The sequence below is a fragment of the Myodes glareolus genome, chromosome 17, assembly GCF_982192425.1.
Source record: "Myodes glareolus chromosome 17, mMyoGla1.1, whole genome shotgun sequence".
NCBI lineage: Eukaryota > Metazoa > Chordata > Mammalia > Rodentia > Cricetidae > Myodes > Myodes glareolus.
Window position 1 is genome coordinate 68,368,365 of NC_142042.1, and position 27,582 is coordinate 68,395,946.

Here is a 27,582-nt window from a genome sequence, read left to right on the forward strand (position 1 = left end):
AAATTTCAGGTAGCTGTTACTGCTTAAAGAACACAGAGCCTGGGGCTGGGGAGGTGGTTCGGTGGTTGAGAGAACTAATTGTTGCAGAACACCTGGGGTTTGATTCAAAGCATCCATATGGCTGCTAACAACTGCCTATAACAACTGCCAGTTCCCTCTTCTGGCCTCTGCTGGCACTAGAAAAATAAATGGTATACAGACAGACAGCAGGCAAAACACCACACATATAAAATAAAAATGACAATCTTAAAAAAAGAAAAAATAAGCCAGGCGATGGTGGTACACACCTTTAATCCCTGCACTCAGGGAGACAGAAGCAGGCAGATCTCTGTGAGTTTGAGGCCAGCCTGGTGTACAGAGTGAGTTCCAGGACAGTCAGAGTTACACAGAGAAACCCTGTCTCGATAAACCAAAAATAAATAAATAAAAAAGAAAGAAAGAAAGAAAGAAAGAAAGGAAAGAAAGAAAGAAAGAAAGAAAGAAAGAAAGAAAGAGAAAAATAAAATAGGGTCCAATATTCTGAAAGTATTTACAGATAAGAGGCAAAAAAAATAATTAAACATAAAAATCAGTGGGGGTGGGTAGCGGAGCTGGAGACATGGTTCAGAGGCTAAGAGCACTGGCTGCTCCTCCAGCGGTACTGAGTTCAATTCCCAGCAACCACATGGTGGCTCACAACTATCTATAGTAAGATATGGTGCCCTCTTCTGGTGTGCAAGCATACATGCAGACAAAACACTATATATAAGAAATAAATAGATCTTAAAAAAAAAAGAATCAACAGGGATCTATGTGGGAGAGATCTATTAGAAAGAAAAAACCCAAATCGAGTTGTAATCCAGTAAGACTTCATTTGTGAATGTCTTAACTTTGAACTAGTATTTAAAGGATGGGAGGGACAGAAAAAAATTAATGATGAAAGAGTGAATTGTCTGCCTTGCCACTCCTCACCAAGAAGCTATATTACCTATATGACCCCTCCAAGGAACATGGGGAAGAAGGGAAGGAAAGAATGTCAGAGCATGATGCTGTGGAGGAGCACTGTAAAACACTTCTGGATTCATGAACTCACAGAAGCTGCAGCTTGCCACCACACAACAAGATTAGGACCATCATTCCATTACAGATGGAGGAGCAGGTAATAATAGGTGCTGGGGAAACAAGTCATTTTCTTCAGCAGTGTAGCCACTGGTATTGCCCATGCTCCAGTGTATCTGACTCCTTGCCCTCCAAAACTCATGCAAAGCAACCTTAATTAAATCCAAAAGTCACAATAAACCAAAATAACAAAACACATGAAAATAGGAGGGGACTTGTTTGGAAAAGCTATCCCGTAGCAAAAGGGTTTAGGGGAAATAGGAGGGGGGGAAATGACCAAAATACTTCACATACACATTCCCAACTGCCAAAGAACTAAACTCTTCTTTTTCTTTCCTTTGTTTCCTCCTTCTCTCCCCGCCCTTCCTACCTAACTTCCTAGTTACCTACTACCTAAGAGCTTACATTCCATTTCCTCTCAAACTCCGAGTAAGCCTTTGTAACTCCTTCAACTAGCATATTCCTGAGGCTAGGTTGTTACCTCCGCAAATGTTCTGGGACGCTTGCTCAAGAAGCCTGAAGTCACAATGAATGAAGTCTAGCACCAAACAGAAAGGAAAGTTGGAGATTCTATAATGGGTGTAGGGATGGAGAAGGAGAGATGTCTGGAGAGCTCTAGTTGCTTCGAGTTCCTGGCTGTTTAAGTCCTGTCAACACAGGTGCCAGAGTAGTATTTGAAGCCCTGCTCTATTCCAACATGACTATAGCTGTAGCAGAGACTCCAGCTGAGAGCAACTGCTCAGCTCAGCCCAATTAACTCTCAGAAAAAAAAAAGCAAAATAAATTAGTAATCCCACATAAAGTTCCTGTTATGGCAGTTTGTTAAGGAGCAATGATAGGGTGAACAATAGTGGTCCATTCAAAGTTCCACCACTGTTGGCGAATCAGGTTGGTATGATAAATAACCAGACCAGCTCAAGAATAACAGTTATATTTTAATAGTTGAAAAGGGGAAACTCATGTTACAAGAGTGAAAGGTTCAAATTCCAGTCGGTCTGGTGGGCACCGCACAGAGAGGAGCATGCACCTGGATCTCCAGGTTTTTCTTCCTAGGGTCCAGGTTGTCATGCCCCAATTAGCTGTGACTGGTTAACAGAGTTTCCCCATCATCTCCCCCTTCTGTCTAAACAAGATCAATCCAAATCCAATACAACTATATACAATAGGAACAGATACCAAATATAAAATTACAAACAATAAACAATATTGAGCAAGAAACACATAACAAAAGTTTTACTAAACATTCTATTTTAAGGAGTCTAAATATTGCACTGAAATTAAGCTTGGCTAAATCATGAGGAAGGTAACTACAATTATCTAATCTTCAACACCATCAAAGATCTGAGAAGGGAAACAATATTATTTGAGTGAACAGGAAGTGCAATCGAGAAACTTCCAAAATGTGCAACAAATGACAGAGACAACTGACTACCTGTGCAATCACCCAACGTCTCATTTGCAATGTTGAAGCAACCAACTTTGGCTAAGGCCTAACGTAACGGACATACCATTTTCAAAGGTTTTCCAAATCTTAACTTGTCTTGGCAAGATATGACAGTTCTGCTTTATCCATTTACAGATACTCTGTATCTCTGTCAGTGGTTGAGGTACGGGCATTTCTTTGTCCAAAGGCCAGTTCTGCCAAGAAGAAAGGATTCAGGTGGAGTATCTTTGTTGCTCAACATTCTCTCGGGAATAGATCGGTGTTGCCAGGCGCGATTGTATCTCACTACCATGAACTCTAGGTTAGATTAAAGGCCAATTTCTACAGCTCTTTGAAGAGGTTGAAGATTATCTATCTATACTGAATATAATCTCTATGTATCTAAAGAATCTGATTAGTCTAATTATAAATATGACAAACATAGATGACTATTGATCTATAATTCTCAATACCTATCTAACTTAAAGACTAAGACAGCTGGAGAGATGGCTGAGAGGTTAAGAGCACTAGCTATTCTTCCAGAGGTCCTGAGTTCAATTCCCAGCAACCATATGGTGGCTCACAACCATCTTTAACGAGATCTGGTGCCCTCTTCTGGCCTGCAGGCATACATGCACACAGAACACTATACATAATAAATAAATAAAGTTGTTTTTTTTTAAAAAAAGACTAAGACAATAAACAACTGTGCAATAAATGAGGTCAATGACCTTCAAATGTAAACAATGTATAAGTGTCTTGATCAGAGGTAGTAATGTATACTGCAATATGGCAAATCAATATCAATATCAATACATAAACAATGTTTATAAACAGAGGTAGAAGCATACATGCATACAATATTCATTATAGCATTTGGCGCCCAATTTGGGGCCACTACAGTTCTGCATGCACTGCGCCGTTTGTGCGCAAGCAGTACGGGGCACACGAGCTGAGGGAAGCCAAGAGGGTGGTCCATGTCTGTAGGAAGAACTTGGAGCTTGCGTGGGTAACACAGAAAGTCTGACTGATTTTTTTTTTTGTAATTTAAAATTTTATTTTATGTGTATGAGTATTTGACCTGTATGTCTGAGTGCCACGCTCATGCCTGGTGCCCTCAGGTCAGAAGAGGGTACCAGATTCCTCCCTGGAACTGAAGTTTGAGAGCTGTGAGCCACAATGTGGGTGCTGGAAATCAAACCCAGATCCTATGAAAGAGCAGCAAGTGCTCTTAACCTCTGAAACACCTTTCTACTCCCATAAGATTCCAACTTAAAAAACAATGGAAGGGGAAGGGAACAAGTGAGATGGATGGAGTGTGCTTGTCATTCCAACACTCGGAAGACTAAGGGAGGACAGACAGCCTGGGGTTTCAGGCAACCCTCACTACATTTAATATCCTTTCTCAAACAAAACAAAAAACTAAATCAATCAACCAACCAACAAACTGGCCAACAAAACAAAACAAAAACAAGCTGGAAAGATGGCAGCTGAGACCACTTGCTACACCTCCAGACAACCTGAGGTTAGACTCAAGCACCCAGATCACAGAGTTCACACCTGTCTCCAGCTCCAGAGGATCTGATGCCCACTCTAGACTCCAAGTACAACTACACAACATGGCAAACACACATTACACACACAAATAAAAATAATAAATCTGTTAAAATACATAAACAAGCCATGTGGTGGTGGCACACGCCTTTAATCCCAATACTCAGGAGACAAAGGCAGGTCTTTCTCTGAGCTCAAGGCTAACATGGTCTACAAAGTGAGTACCAGGACAGGCTCCAAAGCTATACAGAGAAACCCTGTCTCAAAAAACAAAACAAAACAAAACAAAATACACAAACAAAATTTTTTAGAAGAAAAAGAGGAGAGAGGCAGGCAGGCAGGCAGACAATAACAGGCCCTGGTGAGCTATGAAGAACTACACCCTTACAATTTGCTGGTGGAAACAAAAAGTGGTAAAACCATTTTGGAAATCAGTTTGGATTTCTATATCATTGGTCATTCCCCTCTAACTCAGGAGAAATGCCTATGTCTCTACATAACTTGAACAATTTTTTTGGCTCAGTGGTTAAGAGTATTTGTTATTCTCACAGAGGGCCTGGGTTCAATTCCTGGCATGCACATGGTGGCTCACAACTGTCTATAACTCCAGTTCCAGGGGATTCCATGACCTCTTCTGACCTCCTCAAGCACCAAACACACACATGGTGCACGTGATACACATGCACACAAAACACACAGAAATACAAAATAAATATATAAATCTAAAAATAAATTTATAAATAACTTGTACATAAATGTTCATAGCTACATTATTCATAATAGCCTGAAATTGAAAAATTTCAAATATCTATCAGTTGACAAATGGATAAACTAAAAATGATATTACCCATTCAATGGAACATTAATGAACCATAAAAACCTACATTTTACAATATGTTGTTAAAAATGCTAAGTGAAGGAAGCCAGCCTCATAATTGCATGATTCGACCTATATGAAATATCCACAACCAAAAGCAATCTACAGATTCAACGCAATGCCCATCAAAATCCCGCAAAATTCTTCAAAGACCTCGAAAGAACAGTACTCAACTTCATTTGGAAAAGCAAAAAACCCAGGATAGCCAAAACAATCCTGGGCAATAAAAAACTTCTGGAGGTATCACAGTTCCTGACTTCAAACTCTACTACACAGTCACAGTACTGAAAACAGCCTGGTATTGGCATAAGAACAGACAGGAAGACCAATGGAACTGAACAGAAGACCCGGATATCAATCCATACATCTTTGAACACCTGATCTTTGGTAAAGAAGCAAAAAATATCAAATGGAAAAGAGAAAGCACATTTATGAAGTGGTGCTGGCATAACTGGATATTAACATGTAGAAAAATGAAAATAGACCCTTATCTATCACCATGCACAAAACTCAAGTCCAAGTGGATCAAAGACCTCAACATAAAGCCAGACACACTGAACCTTATAGAAGAGAAAATGGGAAATACACTTGAACACATTGGCACAGGAGACCACTTCTTAAATAGAACCCCAGCAGCACAGACACTGAGAGAAACAATTAATAAATGGGACCTCCTGAAACTGAAAAGCTTCTGTAAAGCAAAAGACACGGTCAACAAGACAAAACAGCAACCTACAGAATGGGAAAAGATCTTCACTAACCCCACATCAGACAGAGGTCTGATCTCCAAAATATACAAAGAACTCAAGAAATTGGACACCAAAAGAACACAAACTCCAATAAAAAAAAAATGGAGTACAGACTTAAACAGAGAACTCTCAACAGAGGAATCTAAAATAGCTGAAAGACATTTAAGGAAATGTTCAACATCCTTAGTCATCAGAGAAATGCAAATCAAAACAACTTTGAGATTCCATCTTACACCTGTAAGAATGGCCAAAATCAAAAACACTGATGACAACTTATGCTGGAGAGGTTGTGGGGAAAACGGAACACTTCTGCATTGCTGGTGGAAATGCAATCTGGTACAACTCCTTTGGATGTCAGTGTGGCAATTTCTCAGAAAATTAGGAAACAACCTTCCTCCAAGACCCAGTAATACCACTTTTGGGTATATATCCAAAAGGATGCTCAACCGTGCCATAAGGACATGTGCTCAACTATGTTCACAGCAGCTTTTTTTGTCATAGCCAGAACCTGGAAACAACCTCAATGCCCCTCAATCAAAGAATGGATAAGGAAAATGTGTTACATTTACACAATGGAGTACTACACAGCAGAAAAAAATAACGGCAGCTTGAATTTTGCATGAAAATGGATGGAACTAGAAAACATTATTTTGAGTGAAAAATGGATGGAACTAGAAAACATTATTTTGAGTGAGGTAACCCAGACACAGAAAGACAATTATCACATGTATTCACTCATAGGTGATTTTTAAACATAAAGCAAAGGAAGTCAGCCTACAAACCACAATCCCAGAGAATTTAGACAACAATGAGGACACTAAGAGAGACTTACATAGATCTAATCTACATGGGAAGTAGAAAGTAGAAAAAGACAAGATCTCCTGAGTAAATTGGGAGCATGGGGACCTTGGGGGAAGGTTGAAGGGGGGAGGGTGTGCATTTTTGTGTGACGTTTTGGTCTTTTGGCTTTTTGGGGGGCTTACCCACCCAGCTCCCAAATAAATCACACATGGAGGCTTATTCTTAAATAACCCAATTCTTAAAACCCAACCTTAGCTTGGTTTGTTTCTTGTCAGCTTTTCTTAAATTATTCCATTTCTCTTTGGCCTTGGGGCTTTTATCTTTCTCTATTCCTGTATTCTTCCCTTCTCACTCCGTGTCTGGCTGGGCGGCTGGCCTCTTGTCCTCCTCCCCTTGTTCTCTCGTTGCTCCTTCTCTCCTTGTTTCTCCTATATATATATTCTCTGTCTGCCAGCCCTGCCTATACTTGCTCCTGCATCACTATTGGCCATTCAGTTCTTTATTAGGACCATCAGGTGTTTTAGAGAGGCAAAGAATCACAGCTTCATAGAGTTAAATAAATGCAACATGAACAAAAGTCACAGACTTTAAAATAATATTCTACAACTGTGTGTGATGAAAATGTTCTGGAATTGGACATTGGTGATGGCTGAACAATTCCGAATATACTAAAAATTACTGAACTGCATGTTGTAACATGGCAAATTTTATGGTGAATTACACCTCAATAAAGTCATTAACTAAAAAATTGTTGAGAGGATTAGTATCTAGAATACATGAAAAGTTCAAAAAAATTAAACATCAAGAAAAAAAGCTCAATCCCCCCCCAAAAAAGAAAAGAAAGCCATGGAATTGAACAGAAAGTTCTCAAAGTGGCTGGAGAGATGGCTCAGAGGTTAAGAACACTGACTGTTCTTTCAGAGGTCCTGAGTTCAATTCCCAGCAACCACATTGTGGCTCACAACCATCTGTAATGAGATCTGGTGCCCTTTTCTGGCCTGTAAACATACATGCAGACAGACATTGTGTACATAATAAATAAATCTTCAAAAAAATTAAAAAAAGAAAGTTCTCAAAGACATACAAATGGCTAATAAATAATAAACATTTTTCTAAAAGTGTCCAACATCGCTAGTCATCAGGGAAATGCAATTTAAAAGTACTTTGAGATTTCATCTTAATTTCAGTCGGAATGGTCAGCATCAAGAAACAAATGATAACAAATGCTATCAAGGATGTGAAGAAAGGGAAACCATGGATATGGGAGTGTAAACTGGTATAACCACTATGGAAGTCAGTGTGGCGAAATCTCCAAAAAGCTAAAAATAGAACTACCAACAACCCAGCTGTATCATTTCTGAGGGTATACCCAAAGGACTCCACACCCATGCACATACTGCTCTAATTACAATAGCCAGAAAATGGAGTCAGACTAGAGGTTCACCAGCTGGTGACAGGTAATGAAAAGACACTATATATACGCAGTAGAATTTTATTCAGTTGTAAAGAAAAAATTATGAATTTTTTTTTCAGGAAAATGGATAGAACTAGAAAACATTATACTCAGTCAGGTAACCCAGACCTAGCAAGACAACTGCCACATGTTTTCTCATATGTGGGCCCTAGTTTCAAATGTTTAGATTCATATGTTTAATTTGGAGTGTCAGTAGAGGTCAGGAAGCTAGAAAGGGCCTAGGTGTGTGTAGTGGGAAAGCCTCAAGGAGTGAGGGGACAGACACACACATGATATAAAACTAGAAGGAGGGGGAAATATTGGAAATTCAAGGTTTACAAGAGAGTTGGAGTGAGGAGAAAGGAGGGAAAGGAGGGGTGGCTGGTTAATCAAAACTAAAACTGTCTAAAAATCTCACAGAAATCTACTACTTTGTAAACAAATTAAAAAGTACAATGTAGCATGAATTCTAATTGGTCTTAATAATAAAAATCCGGAGTTAGGTACTAGGGGGTGAAAGCTGAAAGGCCAGAGAAGCAGAGCAGCCACTACTAGGTCTGACCTCTACAAAATCCTCAGATGGAATGGATAGCCCGTCTTCACACATCCTCAGACTGACTGCTGTCTCTTGAAAACTTCAGATTGAATCTTGAGCTCCTGTCTTCTCCTGCCTTAATTTCCTCTCTCCACCCCACCATATCCCTTCCTGTCTCCACCTCCCTAGTGCTTGGATTAAAGGTATGTGACCCCCAAGTACTGGGATTAAAGGTGTGAGCTACCACTGCCTGGCTGTTTTTTAGACTGGATCAATCACACGTAGCCCAGGGTGGTCTTGAAGTCACAGAGATCCATCTGCCTCTGTCTCCCAAGTGCTGGGGATAAACTGTGTGCTACCATAGCCTGGCCTCTAAGGCTAACTAGTGTGGCTAGTTCTGCACTCTGATCTTCAGGTAATATCACCACAGTACAAATTTCTTTAAAGGAATATGAACATGCTGCATGTGTAGACAATGCTTTACCTAGAAGACATGGGTTATTGACTGAAAATCTCAGTGTCAGTTATGGGATGCCTTTCTGTAAGCGCGAGAGGCCAGCCTTGCAAGCAACATGGTCTACTGTCACTGTTGGTTGACTATCAGAGCTAAGTGGTAAGACCCTACAGCTGAAGACTTTGGTTACAAGACAGAGAAATCAAGCCGGAGTTGATCTGAAACATCCTCCCTGCTGACTGACTTTCACAGTGTGGGAAGGTGCTAGTCAGGCTGTTGTGGTGGTATCAGCCTTTAATCCCAGTACTAAGGAGGTGGAGACCAGGAGTATTACGGCTGGGCAGAAAGAGGACTATAAGGCAGGAGGAGACCGGAGCTCATTGCAGTCTGAGGTTTAGTGGAGATGGTTGCAATCTGAGGATTGTCCCTGCAGTCTGAGAATTACCCCTGCAGTCAGAGTATAAAGCCTGAGGATGCAGTCTGAGGACAGGATCACCTCTTCGGTCTGAACATCAGTAGAGGTAAAAGGGCTCTCTAGTGACTGGCTGCACTGCTTCTCTGATCCTTCGGCTTTCACCCCCAATATCTCACTCTGGGTTTTATTTATTAAGACCAATTAGAATTTGTGCTACAAAGATATGTCACTATGATTGGTTTAGTAAACAAGCTGAGTGGCCAACAGTTGAACAGATGAAGTTAGGAGGGAAAGCAAAACTGAGCATGTTTGGATGAGGAAGGGTGGGGTCTGAGGAGTCGCCAGCAGATCAAGAGGGAACAGGAGATGAACGTGCCATGTTAATAAAGGTACTGTCACATGACAGAGGGTAAATACAGAATATGGGTTAGCTTAAAATATAAGAGCTAGTTAGTAATAAGCCTGAGCTACTGGTCAAGCTATTATAATTGATATAAGCCTCTGTGGAGTAATTGGAAGCAGCTCCCAGGATGGGAAAACTCTGCCTACAGTCATATTTTACCAGTCATTTACTTACAGCACAGTCTTAGTTACTAAAATGTACTTCACATGAAGATAAGCCTGAAGCAGCTTAAAGATGTCATCTTGTTTGGTGGTAGAGTACCAAGCCAATTCTGAGATTTTATTTTCTTCAACCTCATTGAAATTCCCAGGCCCCAGGGTACTACTCATTTCCCACCATTAAACAACCAAAAGACAAAGGCAGAGTCACCTTCTTCCTGGATGGCAAATACAAACCTCAGTTGTAAGGCAAGGAAATTTTAGCTGAAAGATATGGAGCAACTCAGGAGACTTGATTCCTAGAGGTCATCTTCACCCCTGTTCGACAACACTGAGGTCTGGCTCCCTCACAAGATTTGCAATTATTTCCCACCTAAGCCTTGCCAAGAGTGTAGGAAAACACATAATACTAGTCCTCCCAGGGCTTGCTAAACACTGAATTAAAAAGGGGGGAAATCCCCAACTCTATCACTTTTTAGCTCATGGACATTAGGCAAGTCATTAAGGCTTCCTAAGCCGTTTCTCTATCTACAAGGCAGGACTGATGGGTGGTGAGATGGCTCAGGAGATGAAGGTCCTCGCTAACCAGCCTGATGACATGAGTCTGACCCTCAGGATCCATATGGTAGAAGGAGAGAATGAACGGCCACTAGTGGTCCTCTGACCTCCAGTCTTGTTCCATGGCACATGCTCCTCCTCTTCCCACAGACAAGAAAAATAAGCATAAAACATAAAATAAAATGGGACTTGGAAACTGCAGTGCCCAGGGTTTGCCAGCAGCACACTGACAGGGAAACAGAGAGGTCTGAGAGTATTACACCCGCGTTCGGTTTTAAAACCTCCATTCTCTTTTGAATTTTTTCCCGCATGATTATTGTCCTATCCTACAAAAAACCAAAAAACTTCGAGTTTTGTCTCTTATTTCCTTTAGTCCTGTCACATCTTTCCTCCTGCATTTCCCCTAATAGGGTATGAATCCAGGCCTTTGCATTACAACTAGTAATTCTTTAGTTGCTTGTTGAAGCTCTTGCTTCCACAGAATGTCTAGTGTGTACTCAGAGCCTAGAACACTACCTAATAACACTTACTATATACACCATGTCTTGTTTATTCCTTAAATCAATGTGCCAGGCCTAAAGTTCAGGTCTAGTTTAAGAGTGTGTCTCCAGGAAAGCAGAGGAGTAGCTATTAGCCTAAGGCTAGGCTGTGGGGCAGGCATCGCACACAGACTAGAATTTCTGACTTATAATTTCTTAATTAAATGACCTTAAGGTCTGGAGTGTTAGAAAAACCCCTGATCCAGGAACTGCCAGGTCTTGACCTATATCTTTTAACTCTGAGCCACTAGTCTGGGGAACCTAGAAACAATGAGAAACAACCCACTATGAGGGAGTCTGCTCATGACACAAGAAGATACTAAAGGTCAAGTGCTCTGGCAACCTGATTGTGTAGTCTGAGCCATTTCGAGGGAAGGGCCCACGGCCCTAGAACAGGCTCAAAGCCTCGAGCAGAGAAGCCTGGTTGTGGTGTGGGCTGCTACAAGGAGAGAACAACAGAACAGGAAGTATGCTCAGGGGGAAGCTGAACATTCTGAAAACTTGTGCCAACATTTTAAGAGAAATCAATGATATTCCAAAGGTCCTTCTTATTGAATGATCCAGAACCTGAGATCAGTTTGGGGAATCACTTCAGGGAATTAATTCTCTGATTTAATCCCAAATTCGAATTAGATACACTTTATTTAGGCAGTCTGCTTTGATATTTCTCTAAGAATTTTTTTTTTTTTTTTGCTACCTCTGCAGGGCTAAAGCAGAATTGGAATTATAAACAATCCTAGAAAAAGGCCTGAGGAAGGTTTCACAGATGAAGGTGATGTATGTGGTTCAGTTTAACCCATTTAACCAGTACTTACAGGATTCTAACTGTGTAGTAGATGTAAGGTTCAATGTAAGGACACAGTGATGTGGGCTTCCCCTCTATGCCGTGAATGCCACTGGTTAATAAAGAAGCTGCTTTGGGCCTATTGCAGTGCAGAATAGACAAGGCAGGAATTGCAAGCAGATAGAGGAGGAGATAGTAGGCAAAGTCAGAGAGAAGTCATGTAGCCACTGAAGGAGAAAGACGCCCACGGGAGCCTGCTGGAACCTTGCCCATAGGCCACAACCTCGTGGTGATGCACAGATTAGCAGAGATGGGTTAATTTAAGATATAAGAGTTAGCCAGGAATATGTCTAAACTAATAGGCCAAGCAGTGTTTTAATTAATATAGTTTCTGTATTATCATTGCAGGTCTGGGCAGCCGGACAACGAACAAGCAGCCTCCAACCTACAACACAGGGTTTACATCCACTGAAGAAATTCACAGTAGAGAGCAGAGCCACGGCTGTATAAATCTTGAAATAGACAATCTATAATCATAAAGCTACAAAATGAGTTTTATGCCACCAGAGGCTGCTAACACAGTAAGACCCTGCTTCAAGAAAACCACACTTAATACACCCACAAAATGAAGGCTAATTAAGAGCACAGATGTCACTAGGCACGGTGATGCTCTTAAAGCATGGAACACAGATATCACTATCACCTGAGCTGTTAAAAATACAAGTTCTCAGGAGACAAGAACTTCACCCTGGACTTGCTGAGCCAGAATTAGGGAACCTGGGCCCAACAGTATATTTTAAACAGGTTTTCCAGCTGATTCTGACGTACACTGAAGATTAACAGCCTCTGGTCTGGGAATAGAGTCCTATTTTGAAAAAAAAAAAAAAACAGACCAAATCTTATTGTCAGAATTACTGCAGGAGAATCGATGTGGTTGTCTGTCACCATTTACTCACCCTCTCTGCTCACTTTAACCCATAATAAAGTGGCTCCTGCCTCACTACCCAGCAACACTCACCAAGGCCATGATATCCACCTAGTAAGTTCAGACTACTCTTCCAGAGGAAGATGTTCTTTGCTTGGATTTTCTTTTCCTCTCTCTTTCCTGGCTACCACTTTGTGTCTCAATCTGAAAGTCTCTTTCTCCAGGAAGTCTGTAAATCTAAAGGTGTCCTTCCCATATGCTCCAAATGGTATAAGAGGAGTAAGTTTATGTACTACCTCACACCTGTCTCCTCTCAACAAAACCACCCAATCCTTGACAGTTCAGTAGGCATCTTATTCATGTCGAATCCATGTGTGTGGCACCATGGCATGTAAAGATTTGAGGAACGACGACATGAATGAATTCCCCTAATACTGAAGCCCTGTTCCTGTGAGACACTGAAACCTAAGTGGTGTTTTCCTTTGTCTCTGGGGCTCTGGAGAGGGTCTGCAGTTCTTGCCTAACACAAGGTCCCTTTCACACAGCTATTCACTACACTCTCTTCAGTTACCACCTCCCAGAACAACAGTGGCCTTTCTCTGCAGCCACAGTCTCTTGAAAGAAGTTTGTAAGTGCCCGGCTTTATGGAATGAATGGAGTCAGCCTTGGTAAGGCAGCACAGACAACAGCAAGGTAGAGCCTGCCTTCAGACCTCGGGGGGGGTGGGGGGGGGACAACAGCCTAGAAACTAAGCTGCCAATGGGGAATCCCCTAAAACTCTGATAAGCCGAAGGGAACAACTCCAACAAGACTGGCCTGTTCCTACAATAACTACCAAGTACCCAAGATATATTAAAATCTAATATGAACAAGAATTCTCTCCCTCTCCTTCTCCCTCCCTCCATGCAGCCCTCGTTTTCTGAGACAGGGTTTCTCTGTGTAGCTCTGGCTGTCCTGGAACTCACAGAGATCTGCCTACTCTTAGCATCTTAGATGCTTCCCTAAGTGCTGGAACTGAAGGTGTGTGCTGGGCTATGAACAAGAATTCTTAATCTCAGTTCCTGGTGGCAGTGCTTGTGCATATGGGTGTTTTGTCTGCGTGTATGCCTACGTGACTGGTGCCAACAGAGGCCAGAAGAGGTCATTAGATCCTCTGGGACTGTAGTTTCAGGCTGTTGTTGGGTGCTGAGAATTGAAGCTGGGTCTTCTGGAAGAACAGTCAGTGCTCTTAACTGCTGAACCATCTTTCCAGCCCATCTGACAGCAGTGTTTAGAGGCATTTTCTTAGGAAATTAACAATGTCAAAAGTGAGCTACAGTTCAAGTTTAGAAAGTATTTGTTATGTACAAAGAACACCTAATAGAACAAGAACTGGGAATTAAAGGTCATCCAGTAAAGCAAAAAAGACACACTGTTCTTGAACCCTGATGGTCAGGACAAGATGCGATAACAAAACACGTGAAGAAAAGAACAGCATCACGTTTTTTTAAAATCCAAGTCTTCTATGTGCTAGGTGCTATGCATGAACTTTTATGTAAATTCCAATTTTATTTTACTGCTGCTTTATTCACTATAGCAAAGAATTAGAATCAACCTAGTTGTTCATCAACAGATAAATGGATAATGAAAATTTGGTGTATATACATAAAATGGAATACTACTCAGATGTGAGTAAAAATGAAGTTAAAAAATTTTAAGAAAATGGATGGACTTAGAATGTATACTATTAAATAAGGTCACATAATATCAAAAATAAAAAAAATCACATTTTCTTTCTTGTATGTGGGATTTAGAAAATGATATATATGTAAACAAATATACCTGTGAGTACAGTCTAACATGAAGAAAAGAGAACAAGAAAAACTGACTGTAAGGAGATGAGGAATGCAAATAATAAATACAAGTTGTGAAAGAGGACACACAGCTAAGTGTTTTTCTAGTTCTAATTCTGTTGTTGGTTTTGTTTTGATGGTGGATAGGTGCAAAAATTTAATGTCAAGTGTCACAGGTTCTGTTTTAAATGCTAATTCTAACTATATATAGGTTCATTAAGTTGTAGATTTTGAATCTGGTTAATTTTGGTATGTAATGCTTTTATTTATTTTCAAGTTTTTAAAAGTTTATTTTAAAATGATCTTTTATATCAATTCTTTTGCACAAATAAAGAATAATAGAATCAAACTGCTATATGTATGTGAAGAAAGTGTAACACAAATGTATGGTAGAGCTTGGTGGTATTAATCATAAAAAACAGAAGTCTAATGGGGTTGGAGGAGACAGACATTTGATACAAAGGGGTTAAAATGAATTCAATGGGCTCAAATAGGTTGGTCTACCTGATGGTAAGAAATGGCAATATGACCACAATTAGTCAGCTGTAGGCTGAACTTCAGAAAGCCATGAATTCTAAGCTGGATAAATAACCCTAGAAAAGAAAAATGCAGTAAGTTTCAAGCAGGATAGAATTTGCCTTGGATTGAGACACCTAAGCAATTTATCTTCCTTCCTTTCTTGAGACATGGAACTCACTGTACAGACAAGTCTGGCATCAAACTCTCAAAGACTCGCCTACTTCTGCCTACTGAGTGCTGGGTTGAAGAGTGTGTGCTACCACTCCAGCGAGCTACCTGGTTTTGTTCACTATGCTCCCAGAGCCATGCCTGTCAATTCTCAGTTGAGACTCAACAAAAGAGGATGTGCAACCCAAGATGGATCTCCAGTGACAAGAAAGGTTTAATTTAGGGCAATCTGGGTCCTTGGCAACCAATTTCTTTGACAACACTTAACAAACACTACACTATAGAATTCACAAAATGCTTTTATTAAAAACAATCCTAATCATAGCTAGTTAGTGGCTGAGTGGGGCTCTCACATAACAACCTTCACCCTTAAAGTCCTCTATTTTCTGTATCCATCTACTAGTATAACTTCTAAATCCCTTGACTATGGTCTAATATTTAGAAACAGAATATAAATGATTAATAAGGACCTTAAATATATGCTAATCTTCTCAAAGCATGACCCAATTTTCTAAGAGTTTACCCCAGAACCAATTGTCCTTTTCCCATCTCTCTAAGAAACTGCACTGAAGGACTCAAAAACTATTTGTTAGAAATGGAAGAACCCAAGAATCTTAGCAAGATAAATTTGTTCAATACTCTGAGCTCAGTGAGCTGCTGGGTACCAGAGGGAGGCAAGTGACTTTTAATGAAGCTCCTACTCTATCAACAGCACTGTCCCTTTCCCAGTCAACTAGTCTCACAGTTATATGGCTTAGAAACTTATCCCTGGGTGCTGTGTGTCTTCCATTTTTTTCCTTTTTTTATTCAGTGGATATTTATTTTAATTTCTAATTTAAATTTGTCATTCAATCCCCTCCTTTTTCTTTATGTAGACTAGACTGACCTTGAACTCAGAGATCCGCCTGCCTCTGCCTTCTGAATGCTGGGATTAAAGATGTGCACCACAACCCCCGGTAAAATATATGCCTAATAGTAATGCCACTATGATAACGTGAAACAGACTCAGTTAGTATAAATTAAAATAACTCACATCTTACAGAATTTCAGGGCTAACAACCCATTTCAAACACACACAGTCCTGGATCTTTAAAGCAGTCAGGGACAGACTCCAGTTTCCCCACCGTTTCAGAGAGGCTGTAGGCGTCTAGAACCCCCTTATCTATCTTAGGACAATATTTGTTTTTGGTTTCTGATGGATGCAAACATCATTATTTTTTTGTTTATGCTCCTGAATGGAGGGCAGTTTCTCTGCTGGACAGTACTTTGACTAGGAAAAAAGTATTAGCTTGCTCTATTAGAACATTTTGAGTATCAAAATTAAGCTTAGCCTGTTGCTGGCTCATAATGCTGATTATTCACCAAATGATTCATCTGCAAATCCACTGTCAGCTCCCATCTCATACTCTAGATGGAAGCAAGAGTATGTTGTGGAAAAGATGTAGCAATTCATGGCACTTAACTCTTTGTTGCTCTAGATCATTATTGCTGTGCTGGGAGAGAGTCTTCTAAAGTACTCACTAAGTATACAAACTAAGTTAACTATCTGGGGATTTTGGTTCCAGAGTTTGACAGAGACAAGAATCTCAGGTGGAAGAGGTCCCTGACACTAACAGTTTGAGGGTCTGCATTTCTTTTGAAAGACTCTTCTACAATGGCCTGGGATCACCAATAAGTATTTCTTGGGGTTGCTAGTGAAGCTTAGTGGTAGAGTACTTGCCTAGAACACACACACACACAAATAAAACAAAAAACAAAAAAACAAAAGCTACAACAAACTAACTGTATCACACAAAGTGGCATCTAATTAGGCACAGAAGTCTCTTGCATTCATCAGAATGCCTAGGGAGGAGCTGGGGAAACAGTAGGAAAAGTGTTAGCCCTGTAGGCATGAGGACCTGAGTTTGGATTCCTGGGGCTCACTGGTCAGGCAGCCTCACCTTATTAAATTAGCAAGCTTCAGGTTCAGTGAGAGAACTTGTCTTAACAAGTAAGATAGAATGTGATTGGGGAAGATACTTAACTTCAACCTCTGGACTCCACACACATGTGTGCACACAACCAAGTACATGTACACATACACACATACATACATGCAAACACAAATATACTCCTGTAACCACTGGAAAACTATTTCTTTTTAGTCTTTTGAGACAAGGTTTCAGTGGGCTGGCCTTAAATTTGTATGTAGTTCAGGCTGACCTTGAATTCATAATCTTCCTGTTTCAATTTCCCAAGTGCTGAGATTAGAAAGTGGGCCACTACACCCACCTATCAGTATTGCTTTTTTCTTTTTGAAACTGTAACTCAGACTGGCCTCAAATTCCCTATGAAGCCAAGAACAACCTTGGATTTTTGATCCTCCTGCCTCCACTTCTAGAGTGCTGAGGTTATAGGCATGCAGTACTGGTGACTGAACCCAGTTCTTCCTGCATTCTAGCAAGCACACTACCAACTAAGCCACACTCCTACCCAGTATTACTTTCTGTTCTCCTCACCTTGTACATTTCTACAACAAAAAATCCGATTTCATTCTTCTTAAACTTCTCAAATAATAAAACTTTCTGACACTCCTTAAGTTTTAAGATTATTGTTATTACTGTTTTGAGATAGGGTCTCAATGTGTAGCCCTGGCTGGCCTCAGGCTCGATATGTAGACCACATTTGGTCTACATATCAGAGAGATCCACTCAGAGAGATCCACTTGTCTCGCCCTCCCAAGCGCTGGGACGAAAGGTGTGCTCCACCACACCCGTTTTAATTTGTTTTGGATTATTTAATTCATAAAGTAGTGAATAAAACTAAACGAGTTTACCATCTAGTTTATATAGTTTCACAATTTAAAAAGCAATTTAGAATATCTTATCTGATTTGATTTGTGTCTTTCAACAGCCCTGTGAGAAAGATACAATAAGAAATTTTCAAATGGCACAATCATAAACGTGTGACCTCGAGATGACATTAGCACGGCACTTCTGCTTTAACCAGGAGGAAATGGAGAAGACCAAGAATTCTTGGCATAACTATACTTTTCTGGTCTCGTCTTCTTTGTGCAGAGAAAAGCTGTTCTGTGGATACAAACTCCTAACCTACCCAGCCCCCCCCCCAAAAAAAAACATTTACCCTGAGGAATCAGACATGCTCTCTGCTTGCAATACAAACACACCTTCAGAAATACTGAAATTCAGATAAGGGGTCAAAAAGATGTCATGAACAAAAATTGCAAAGGACAGGGCAGTCCCAATTTTCCCTGCCCTTGATGATCACTAAGAGAGAAATCAACTAAGAACATGTCATGCCTTCTGTGGACGAATGAGAGAAAACTGGTGAAAAAGGCTGCCAAACGGGAACTCGTCTTCTTTACTGAAGCCACACTGTCCCTTTATCTCTAGAAAATACACATTACCAAGGAAATTTTCTCTAATTTACCCTAGATTAACTATATGATGAAGTCATTGAAACGACATGGAGCAGATGAAGTCACACTTATCCAAACACGCATCTGTTGTGTATTTATGGAGTGCCAACTACATACCAGGCACTGAACTCAGTGGACAGGACAAAAACAGGTAAACAACACAGCCTCTGCTTTCAGAGCTCAGACTAGCGGCAATTCTATGGCCTTTGGGAGTGTTGTGTGTTTGAGGCAGGATGGCCTCACATTCACTATGTAGCTGCAGTGGCTTCAATCTTGTAGTCCTTCCTGCGCCAGCTTCCCAAGTACTGTGGTTATGGTTATAAGCATATGCAACCATGTCTATTTCCCAACTAGATTGCCTGCTTTCAATAAAAAATGAATAATTATCTAAAATACTTATACCATCTCACATGATAAATTGAGAATACTGAAACAATAATTTGCAATGGCTCCTTGTAATCCATCCCTCTAGCACAGCATTTTGGAAGGTGGAAGCAGGATTGTGAAACCCAGATACATAGCAAGTTGGGAAGCTAGCTTGAGTAGCATAAAGAAAGGATTGTGAATTATTTACATTTATAAGGTACAGAGCCTAGGACATTCATAAGTTCAACAGTGTAACTCTGTAGCTAAGGCAGCAAGATCAGAGAAGTCAGCTAGAGGAAGCCAGGAGGGAATCTCAGTTCCAGGACTGACCCTATTACTGGGACAGAGAAGCAGGCAGGGTAAAGGCAAGGAAGGCCTTGCTGCAAAGTAAGTTCTTCCCATGGAAGAACACAGTGTCTTAACTCCAGAGATTATAGGTACAAAGTACAGGGGAAAACTTGACAAGCACCTAACCCAACTACCAGAGAGAGAGAGCGAGAGCGAGAGAGAGAGAGAGCGCGCAAAATGGTGCCTTACTCATTCTAGATGATGAGTCTCTAAACCTCTGTAGACAGGATGAGGCAATGAAAAGAATCAGGGATTCAGAATCAGAAGACTGAGATTTGGGACTAGATCTTGACACTCCTCAGACAATACAAAACGGCACTGGACAAACCAGGAATTCACAGTCTCCTCATCTACAAAATGTGAATAATAACTTCTGATTTGTCTACCTCAGAGAAATATTATGAGATCCAATGAAGAAATGTTCTAATGAAAGCACTTAGAACTGTATCTGTGAAGAACTGTATCTACTGAAAGCACTTAGGACCTTTATCTGTGAAGTTGTCCAAGCTCCTAGAGGACTATCTCATGTTAACCCAAAAGCCCTGACTGCCCTTCACCCCTCGATACCTGGTTTCCATCTGCTCACATCCCTAAATTAATAGAAATCATTCAAAGGGCAGCCATGCAACCACCCTTGATCTCCTTGCTCTGACAGCTTCAGCTATCCTTTCCATGATGGAAAGAGGGGGACATGCCAACCAGCCACACTGCCTTTGTGGCTGCCTCCTCTTCCCCACCGCAAGGCAGTTTCCCTACAGAAGGACTGCTAAACAGATCTAACTGGGACCCTGAGACAACATAACGGTAGTGTTTGGGGAGATCATTATGCATTTTAGGCCGCATTCCACAGTCAAAAGGAAATGACTATTAGCATGTATACCCAAAGGTTAACTGACACAGAGACAGCAACTGCCGATTTACAGATTGTCTTCCCTACCTTGAAAATACCGTTTTTTTTCATTTGACTGTTACCTTAGGGTGTATGGATATCCACAAAACACAATCCCGTGGAGGACTTTTAAGGAAGAAGACTTGAAGAGGAGAAGGGGAAGAAAGTACAAGGCAGACACCTACCAAAGTTGTCCCACCCCCTTGGAGGACAGAACAGTCGAGCTGCAGTGTCACCAGTAACAGGGAGGGCAGATCAGGCTCGTGGGGGAAGGGGCATCATGTGCCTCCAGCTGATTTCAAGGGCCTAAGAGCCAAAACAACTCCTTCCGGCTTCAAGCAGAGGGAAGGCCTGTTTTGCAGAGTCAAGCTTATTAAGAACAGCTTGGAACATTAAACCTCAAGCACCAGCCTGTTGGTAGTTCTCAATGTAAATGCTAAACTTGAAGAGAATGAAATTCTAACGCGGCCTAAACGTTTTAGAGCTCTAGCAAACACTGGTGAAAATTCTGATTATATGGATGTAGGATATTTCTGTCCCAACATTTCAGGCCAAGAGCATCTTCCTCATTTTAAATGGGAAACACCCTACCACCACATCCTACCATTCCATAACAGTCAGTCTGATAGAGGCTCAAAACCCTGCCAGTCACCCCACCTCCACTCCCCAAATATTTAAAGGTTGTCCTCCCCATTCACCCATGAGTTCTTAGGCTGGAAAGTTGCGGGGGGGGGGGGGGGGAGGCGACCAGAGTCAATCTTACACCTGGTGTACGGCAAAAGCATTTCTTGTCTCCTTAGCGTCACTCTTTGTTGGTTATAGATGGCACAGAACTAGGTGGAACGCTTTAGACATGGACACACACAGAGGGGCTATAAACATATGTACACTAATAGTACCCAGAGACCACAGTTCCTACCTTACCTATTCCACAGCTCAGCCAGTCAAACACACACATCTCCTTCCCAGTCTTTTTAATAAATGTTGGGGAAAAAAAATCCCAAATTATATGCTAACTTACCTGTCTATACTATGGGGCAATCTTATGCTCATGGTTTCTCCGTGTCTCCACAGTTCCGGAATCCTGGACCTTCTCTGGGCGTCTTGAACAGGCCTGAATCCCTTGCAATTTTTAAGGAAGATGAGAGGAAGGCCTCCCAAATCGCAGACTGAATCCTTCTTCCAGCTGTCAGGACCCTGGTAACTGCAGAGCCATTCCACTTCCACCACTTAACATTGTCTTCTCCTTTCCTGACCCTCCACCCTCCCCTCCTCTTGTCTTTAAAAAGAAAGAAGAAAATGAAAAAAAAAAAAAATGAAAGAGGAAAAACTATGACCTTCTTAGAAACCAAAACGTCAACCACAAATCTCTTTAAGGTTAGCACTATGGGCTAAAAAACGAACCACAGAAAGAATGCGACTTCAAAATATCAGTCTTAACTGCAGACAGATAAAAACCATCCTTTCAATCCAGTTTCCCCAACTGTCCTTCTGTTGACAAGCGAATCTTAAGCTCCAAAGGTTGAAAAATCTCTCATTTCCAAATGTTTAAAATGCCAAGGAAGGAAAACAAAACAAAACAAAACAAACAAACAAACAAAAAAGGCTGAACAAATCCGAAATGGCACTCGAGGGAAAAAAAAATCTTCCAGATGATTTGTACAGTTAAAAATAAATAAAACCATACAGCAGTATGTACACAATACGAAGTCCAGTGGAGCTCTGGGAAGAAAAATTTGTGGATTTCTTAAAAATCAAAACAAAACACCGATTTTTTTTCTTTTACATTAAAGGTTCTGAATTCTGAAATGGGCCAGTTGTGCAGACACACACACATACAAATAAAAAAAGCCCACAAAACACCTGAAGCGCAATGCTTTTTACCTTCAAAACGGTAGCATTGGCCCAAACCCCAGGAAATCTTAAACGCTCTTTTCCCTTTCGAACTTCAGGTTCCTCCACCTAGCCCAGTCCCGTGCTCAGCCCCAGCCTCAGATCGGCCTTTTTCTGAGACAATTTCCTCAGTCAGCGCTGTGTGCTCCTGCACGTCCAGGCTCCGAAAGTCTCTCTGGCCGCAGCGCCCTGGAGCGGCGGTCCCGCTTCCCTCGCCTACCGATCGTGCCCGCCGACCCGTTCCCACTATCGCTGCGGTTCGGCTAGGGCCAGGGCGCCCTCCACAGCCGCACGGAGAGCCCGGGCCACGGCCTCGGCCTCCGTGCCCGCCAGCCCGCCCGCCACAGCCTCCCCGCTCGGCCGCTCCCGGCGTCCGCGTCGCGGCCGCTGCGCTTCCGGCCCCGCCCCCGCGCGCGCTCGCTCAGGCCCGCCCCGCCCCGCCCCGCCCCGCCCCCGCCGGCGGACTCCGCTCACCCGGGCTGGCCGCTGGCCCCTTTTTGGCACCGCCCAACATCCCGCGGCCCCGCGCGCCCCCGACCCGCGCGCTGCGGCCTAGCTCTTCCCTGGGTTGCTGTCCCCGAGGTTCGACCTTTGTTTCCGCAGTGCCCGCCGGCCGGCCGCGCCTCTGTCGGTGCTCTCACTGCTGCCCCGTCCTTCTCGTTTTCCCTCGTTTGTCGCGTCCTCTTCCAAGTTCCCAGGGGCCTTCTTGCTGTGCCCTCGCCCCTCTGAACGCCCACCGACTCTGCCTTCTCGGCTTCCCTCGGTTCAGCTTGGGTATCCTGTATGGCGCTGCTTTTTCATTCAATGCAAAAGCCTTTTCAGGGCAATGTTATTTTCATGACACACACCCCTTTCGTGAAATCACGGTTTCTAAATCTCTTCAAGTGACTCAGTAATCAGAAGGTCCCAAGACCGAAGTAAAAAGGAACGTTGAGGCTGAGGAGGAATTGTCTTTTGCCTGGGGAAGCTATGCAGGCACTGGTGTGTTTCCATGTATTACTGTTCCTTCTGCCTGCCTTGGTCTTGGCCTGCCTGAGCTCGTCCACGTTCCCAGCTTGCCACCTGTGTTAGCAAAAGGGAAAGAAACTGATGAAGCATCTATTTAGGACTTAATAAAATCACATTTTCCTGTTCTTTTTTTCTGTACAGGTTGATGAATGAACTTTGCTATAGGTGTGGGGGTGTGCACGCGTGTGTGCGTACATGTAAGATATTATGTGACTTCCTAGGAGATATAAACACATCTGTTCACATCAGATAGAGCACCAACAATTTTACCGGAGCCTATTCTATGAGCCAGTAGATTCATTGGGGTTACTTCTAGGACTGTTAAAGGCAGTTGCACCACAAAAAAAATAAAAAATAAAAAAATAAATAAAAAATAAAAAAAATACCACCACTCCACCAGCATGGGTGAGGGCAGTGGATTACTGACCTCCACCAGTGGGCCATTTAGAGTTGTTATTGCTTCTAAAACCTTGAAGAGGGGTATTGTGAATCTTGTTTGTTTTAGAAACGTTTTGAAATTTCTGAGTGCTTACCTTCTGAATCTTAACAGCTAGTGTGCTCTTGCACAGGTGTGCGCGTGGGGACCAGAGGGCAACTGTGGGCAGCATTCTTCCCCAAGTGCCGACAACTTCACCCGCTGTTTGAAGACAAGAGCCTCTCAATAGCCTTGGCTTGCTGAGTAGGCCAAGCACGTTTGGTGAGTGAACATCCCACCTTCATTCTTCTCAGCATTATGGTTACAAGTTCACACCACCAAAACTCAGTCTTCTTATGTGAGTCCTAGGGGTTTGTTGTATAGCAATCTCCTCTCAAGTTTAAGCCTTCCATCTTGGAGGAAAACTCTCTAAAACATAAGATATGAAATGGGAGTTGGAAAAGGTTGTTTTAAGGCAGGATATTCAAAGGGAAGGTAAAACATTTTATCCTACAGAGAAGCTTCATAAGACAGGAAGTAGATAACTCAAAATAGCTGCAAAAAGTCCCAAAACTGACCAGATTCACTAGGCCCCTCCCTCTCCAAATATATACAACAAAGATTGTAGTTTGTAGACTTATCTTATCAAGAGAGTCCAGCACTCTAAGACCAACCGAGCAGCCTGCAGGAGGCTCAGACCCACTGAGCCACTTACCTGGAAAGGCCACTACATCCTGTACAGCTGCTGCAGGGTGTGCACTATGCTCCATGTTTTTAGCTTTTGTGAGCTGTCACCCATGCTGAGATAGGCTTTCGGATGTAGCTGTCTGTAAGTCATTTCTGCTCCTATGAGAAAGTCCCTACCCATATTCCTGTAAGCAACCCTAATAAAACTCACTGGTTCACCAAGTTGGACTTTGGTAGTATCTGTACTGTAGTCTGTTGTTGGTGCCTTTCCAGAGTGAGTAGATACTTGTTTATATCTTCTCGGGAAATGTCTGTCACACAATAGGGTTGAGCTCAGGTTCTTTTGCTTCCAAGGCACTTTTTACCCACTGGGCCATATCTCCACGGGCCCATTTTGGTTTTGTTTTTGTTTTGTTTTGAGATAATGTTTTCACTAAATATCTTAGTCTGGGCTCAGTCTCTGAGCCATCACTACCTCAGTTTCCCAAGTGCTGGGTATGCTGGTATATTAGGGTTTTTAGAGGAACAGAGCTTATAAAATGAATCTATCTCTCTATCATCTATCTATGTAGATATCTATGTAGATCATGTAGATATCTATGTAGACCATGTAGATATTTACATACATAGATGATAGATAGATATCTACATAGATAGATACCTACCAAGATAGTGAAAGATAGATAGATAGGTAGGTAGAGAGAGAGAGAAAGAGAGAGAGAGAGAGAGAGAGAGAGAGAGAGAGAGGGAGAGAGAAATGGATTTATTTAGAATGTCTTGCAGTCTGTGGTCCAATGTAAAGCAGACACAGGAAGCAAGCTTCCTTCTTTCATGTCCTTTATATTGGCTGCCACCGGAAGATGTGGCCCAGGTAAAGGTGGATCTTCCCACCTCAAAAGATCCAGATTAAAAGTAGGTATCCCACTGCAAATGATTAAGAAAATTTTTTCATAGATGTGCCCAGCAGTTCAGGTTTTAGTTAACTTCAAATCTAGTCAAGTTGACAACTAAGAGTAGCCACTGCAGTCTACCCCTTGCCAATCACATCTCTCTAAGTCAACCAGGTCATAATACATCTAATATGAGAAAACTGTCCCATGTGCACTTGCAAATGTATTATATGTTTAAACCAGATCATAATAATACCTAACATGATATAACTATCCCTTGTACAACCACAAACACATTATAAACTTTAGAATAGATGCCATTGTCCCTTGAGGGATATCTTTTAGAATCTCAAACTTAAATATGATAATCACAGATACTCTCTTAATTGATGTTATACCACATAATAAAGAAGTTATGGAAAGAAAACACAGATAAATCTGTACAAACAAATGCTTAACAAAATATGGCAGAAATAGTCCTGTCAATTATAAACTTTGTTTTTGCAACTAGTCGCATGGCTTTAGGTGGTATTTATAAACCACCTTCCTCTGCTACCTATTCTGTATTTCCTCCACCCTCAGCAAGTACCTCAGCAAGTCTCGGCTATTGTAGAATAATCTTTTTGTACACTGTAAAGGTGTGTTGCTCTCATTGGTTTAATAAAGGGTTAAATGGTCAATAGCTAGGCAGGAAGAGGTTGGGGGGACTTGTGCATAAGCTAGGATGAAGAAAGGCAGAGTCTCCAGGAGACATGGGAGAAGCAAGATGAACATAGTGTGCTGAGGAAAGGTACCAAACCATGTGGTGAAACATAGATGAGAAATAAGGGTTAATTTATATTGTAAGAGCTAGTTAGTAACAAGCCGAAGCTATTGGCCAAGTATTTATAATTAGTAATGAGTCTCTGTGTGGTTATTTGGGAGCTGACTAAGCAAGACAGAAAAATCTGCCTACACTTGGCTCTTTTCCTGGAGGAATGACTGCTCTTGTACACCCTAAAGATTTTTCACTTGAATTGGTTCAGTATAAAATGCTGATTGGCCAGTAGCCAGGCAGGAAGTATAGGCAGGCAACCAAACTAAGAATGATGGGAAGGAGAAGGACAGAGTCAGAGAATAGTCGGTAGACACAGAGAGAGCCAGATGAGCACACCATACTGAGAAAAGCCACATGGTAAAGTATAGATAGAAATATGGGTTAATTTAAGTGAACGAGTTCGCTAGTAACAAGCCTGAGGTATCAGCCAAAAATTTATAATTAATATAAGCCTCTGAGTCAGTTATCCAAGAGTGGTTGTGGGACAGGAAGTGTCTGCTTACAAATACCTTCATTCCTGTAGGGTCTGTGCCCTTTGACATCCTGCCTGGATTAAGCTGTAGTTTCCAGTTGATTTTAATTACTAGACATGCTAGCACAAGAGGTGCCCTAAAGGATCTCCTACATTGCACACATAATCGTTCTTGAAGCAATCAAATATCTCTTTGATAATCTGGCTCAATCATCTTTCCTAACACTTTTTTCCCTTTATTAACTTCTTGTCTTATTGGTATAAGAAGCCCAAAGTGTCCAGGAGGCAATCTGAGCTTCCAGTTTAATAATGTTTGCTGTGGCTCCTGGCAGGAGCACTCCCTCCTATGGGATCAAATTTTTTGACCAACAGAACTTAAAATCATGGGAACAGGAAGCAAAAGTTTTCCTAGTAGGTCATTGGGTATGATAGGGAATGAAATTATTCCCTTTTCCAACCCTTTATTCCTGAACCCATGGATCCTGGCTACGGAAGAAAACATACCATATGTGGTAGTTTGAATGTAATTGACCCTCATAAGCTCATAAGGAGTGGCATTATTATGATGTGTGGCTTTGTTGGAGTAGATGCCTTGTTGAAGAAAGTGTGTCACTGTTGGGGTGGGCTTTGAGGTCTTCTTTGCTCAAGCTATGTTCAGTGTGACAGTGAGTCTCCTTCCTGTTGTCTGCAGATCAAGATGTAGAACTCTCAGCTTCTCTGGAGCCATGCCTGCTTGCATGCTGCCTTGCTTTCTGCCATGAGGATAATGAACTAAATCTCTGAATTATAAGTGAAACTCCATTAAATGCTTTCCTTTGTAAGAGTTTCTGTGGTCATGGTGTCTCTTCACAGCAAAAAGAACCCTAACTATCACACCAAAATATTAGATACATGCAAATACCAGATATACTTCCTTTTGAAAAGCTCTGCCCCAACTCCCCAGGCGGTTGCCACTGTAACTGTGTCTTAAAAAGGCCATTCCATATTTTTATCAGGCCAGCTGTTTCAGGGTGGTGGGGAACATGTAAGACCAGAATTCCATGATCATGGGCCCACTGTTACACTTTTCTGGGTGAAGTGAGTTCCTTGGTTAGAAACAATACTGTATGGAATACCATGACAATGGATAAGGCA

General features: G+C 41.7%; 1 protein-coding gene and 1 long non-coding RNA gene across 14 annotated transcripts in view; one reads left to right on the forward strand and one right to left on the reverse strand.

Moving 5' to 3' along the window:
* Arhgef11 (Rho guanine nucleotide exchange factor 11) overlaps window positions 1–22,520 on the reverse strand; it is a 139,373-nt gene extending 116,853 nt beyond the window's left edge. For 10 of the 13 annotated variants that reach the window (XM_048453762.3, XM_085678089.2, XM_085678088.2 and 7 more), the window contains exon 1: window positions 21,288–22,519. In XM_048453762.3, the coding sequence (XP_048309719.1) occupies window positions 21,288–21,319 (32 nt within the window). In that variant the 5' untranslated portion in view covers window positions 21,320–22,519. Of the gene's footprint in view, window positions 1–21,287 lie in introns of all 13 variants that reach the window. The other 3 variants (XM_085678095.2, XM_085678087.2, XM_085678086.2) reach the window with 1 other exon arrangement.
* A 176-nt stretch (window positions 22,521–22,696) lies between these two features.
* LOC125414787 (uncharacterized) lies at window positions 22,697–27,271 on the forward strand. The gene is made up of 3 exons (XR_007236373.3): window positions 22,697–23,140; window positions 23,737–23,864; window positions 27,140–27,271. It is a non-coding gene; the product is annotated as an uncharacterized LOC125414787 (long non-coding RNA).
* Window positions 27,272–27,582: the final 311 nt, after the last annotated feature.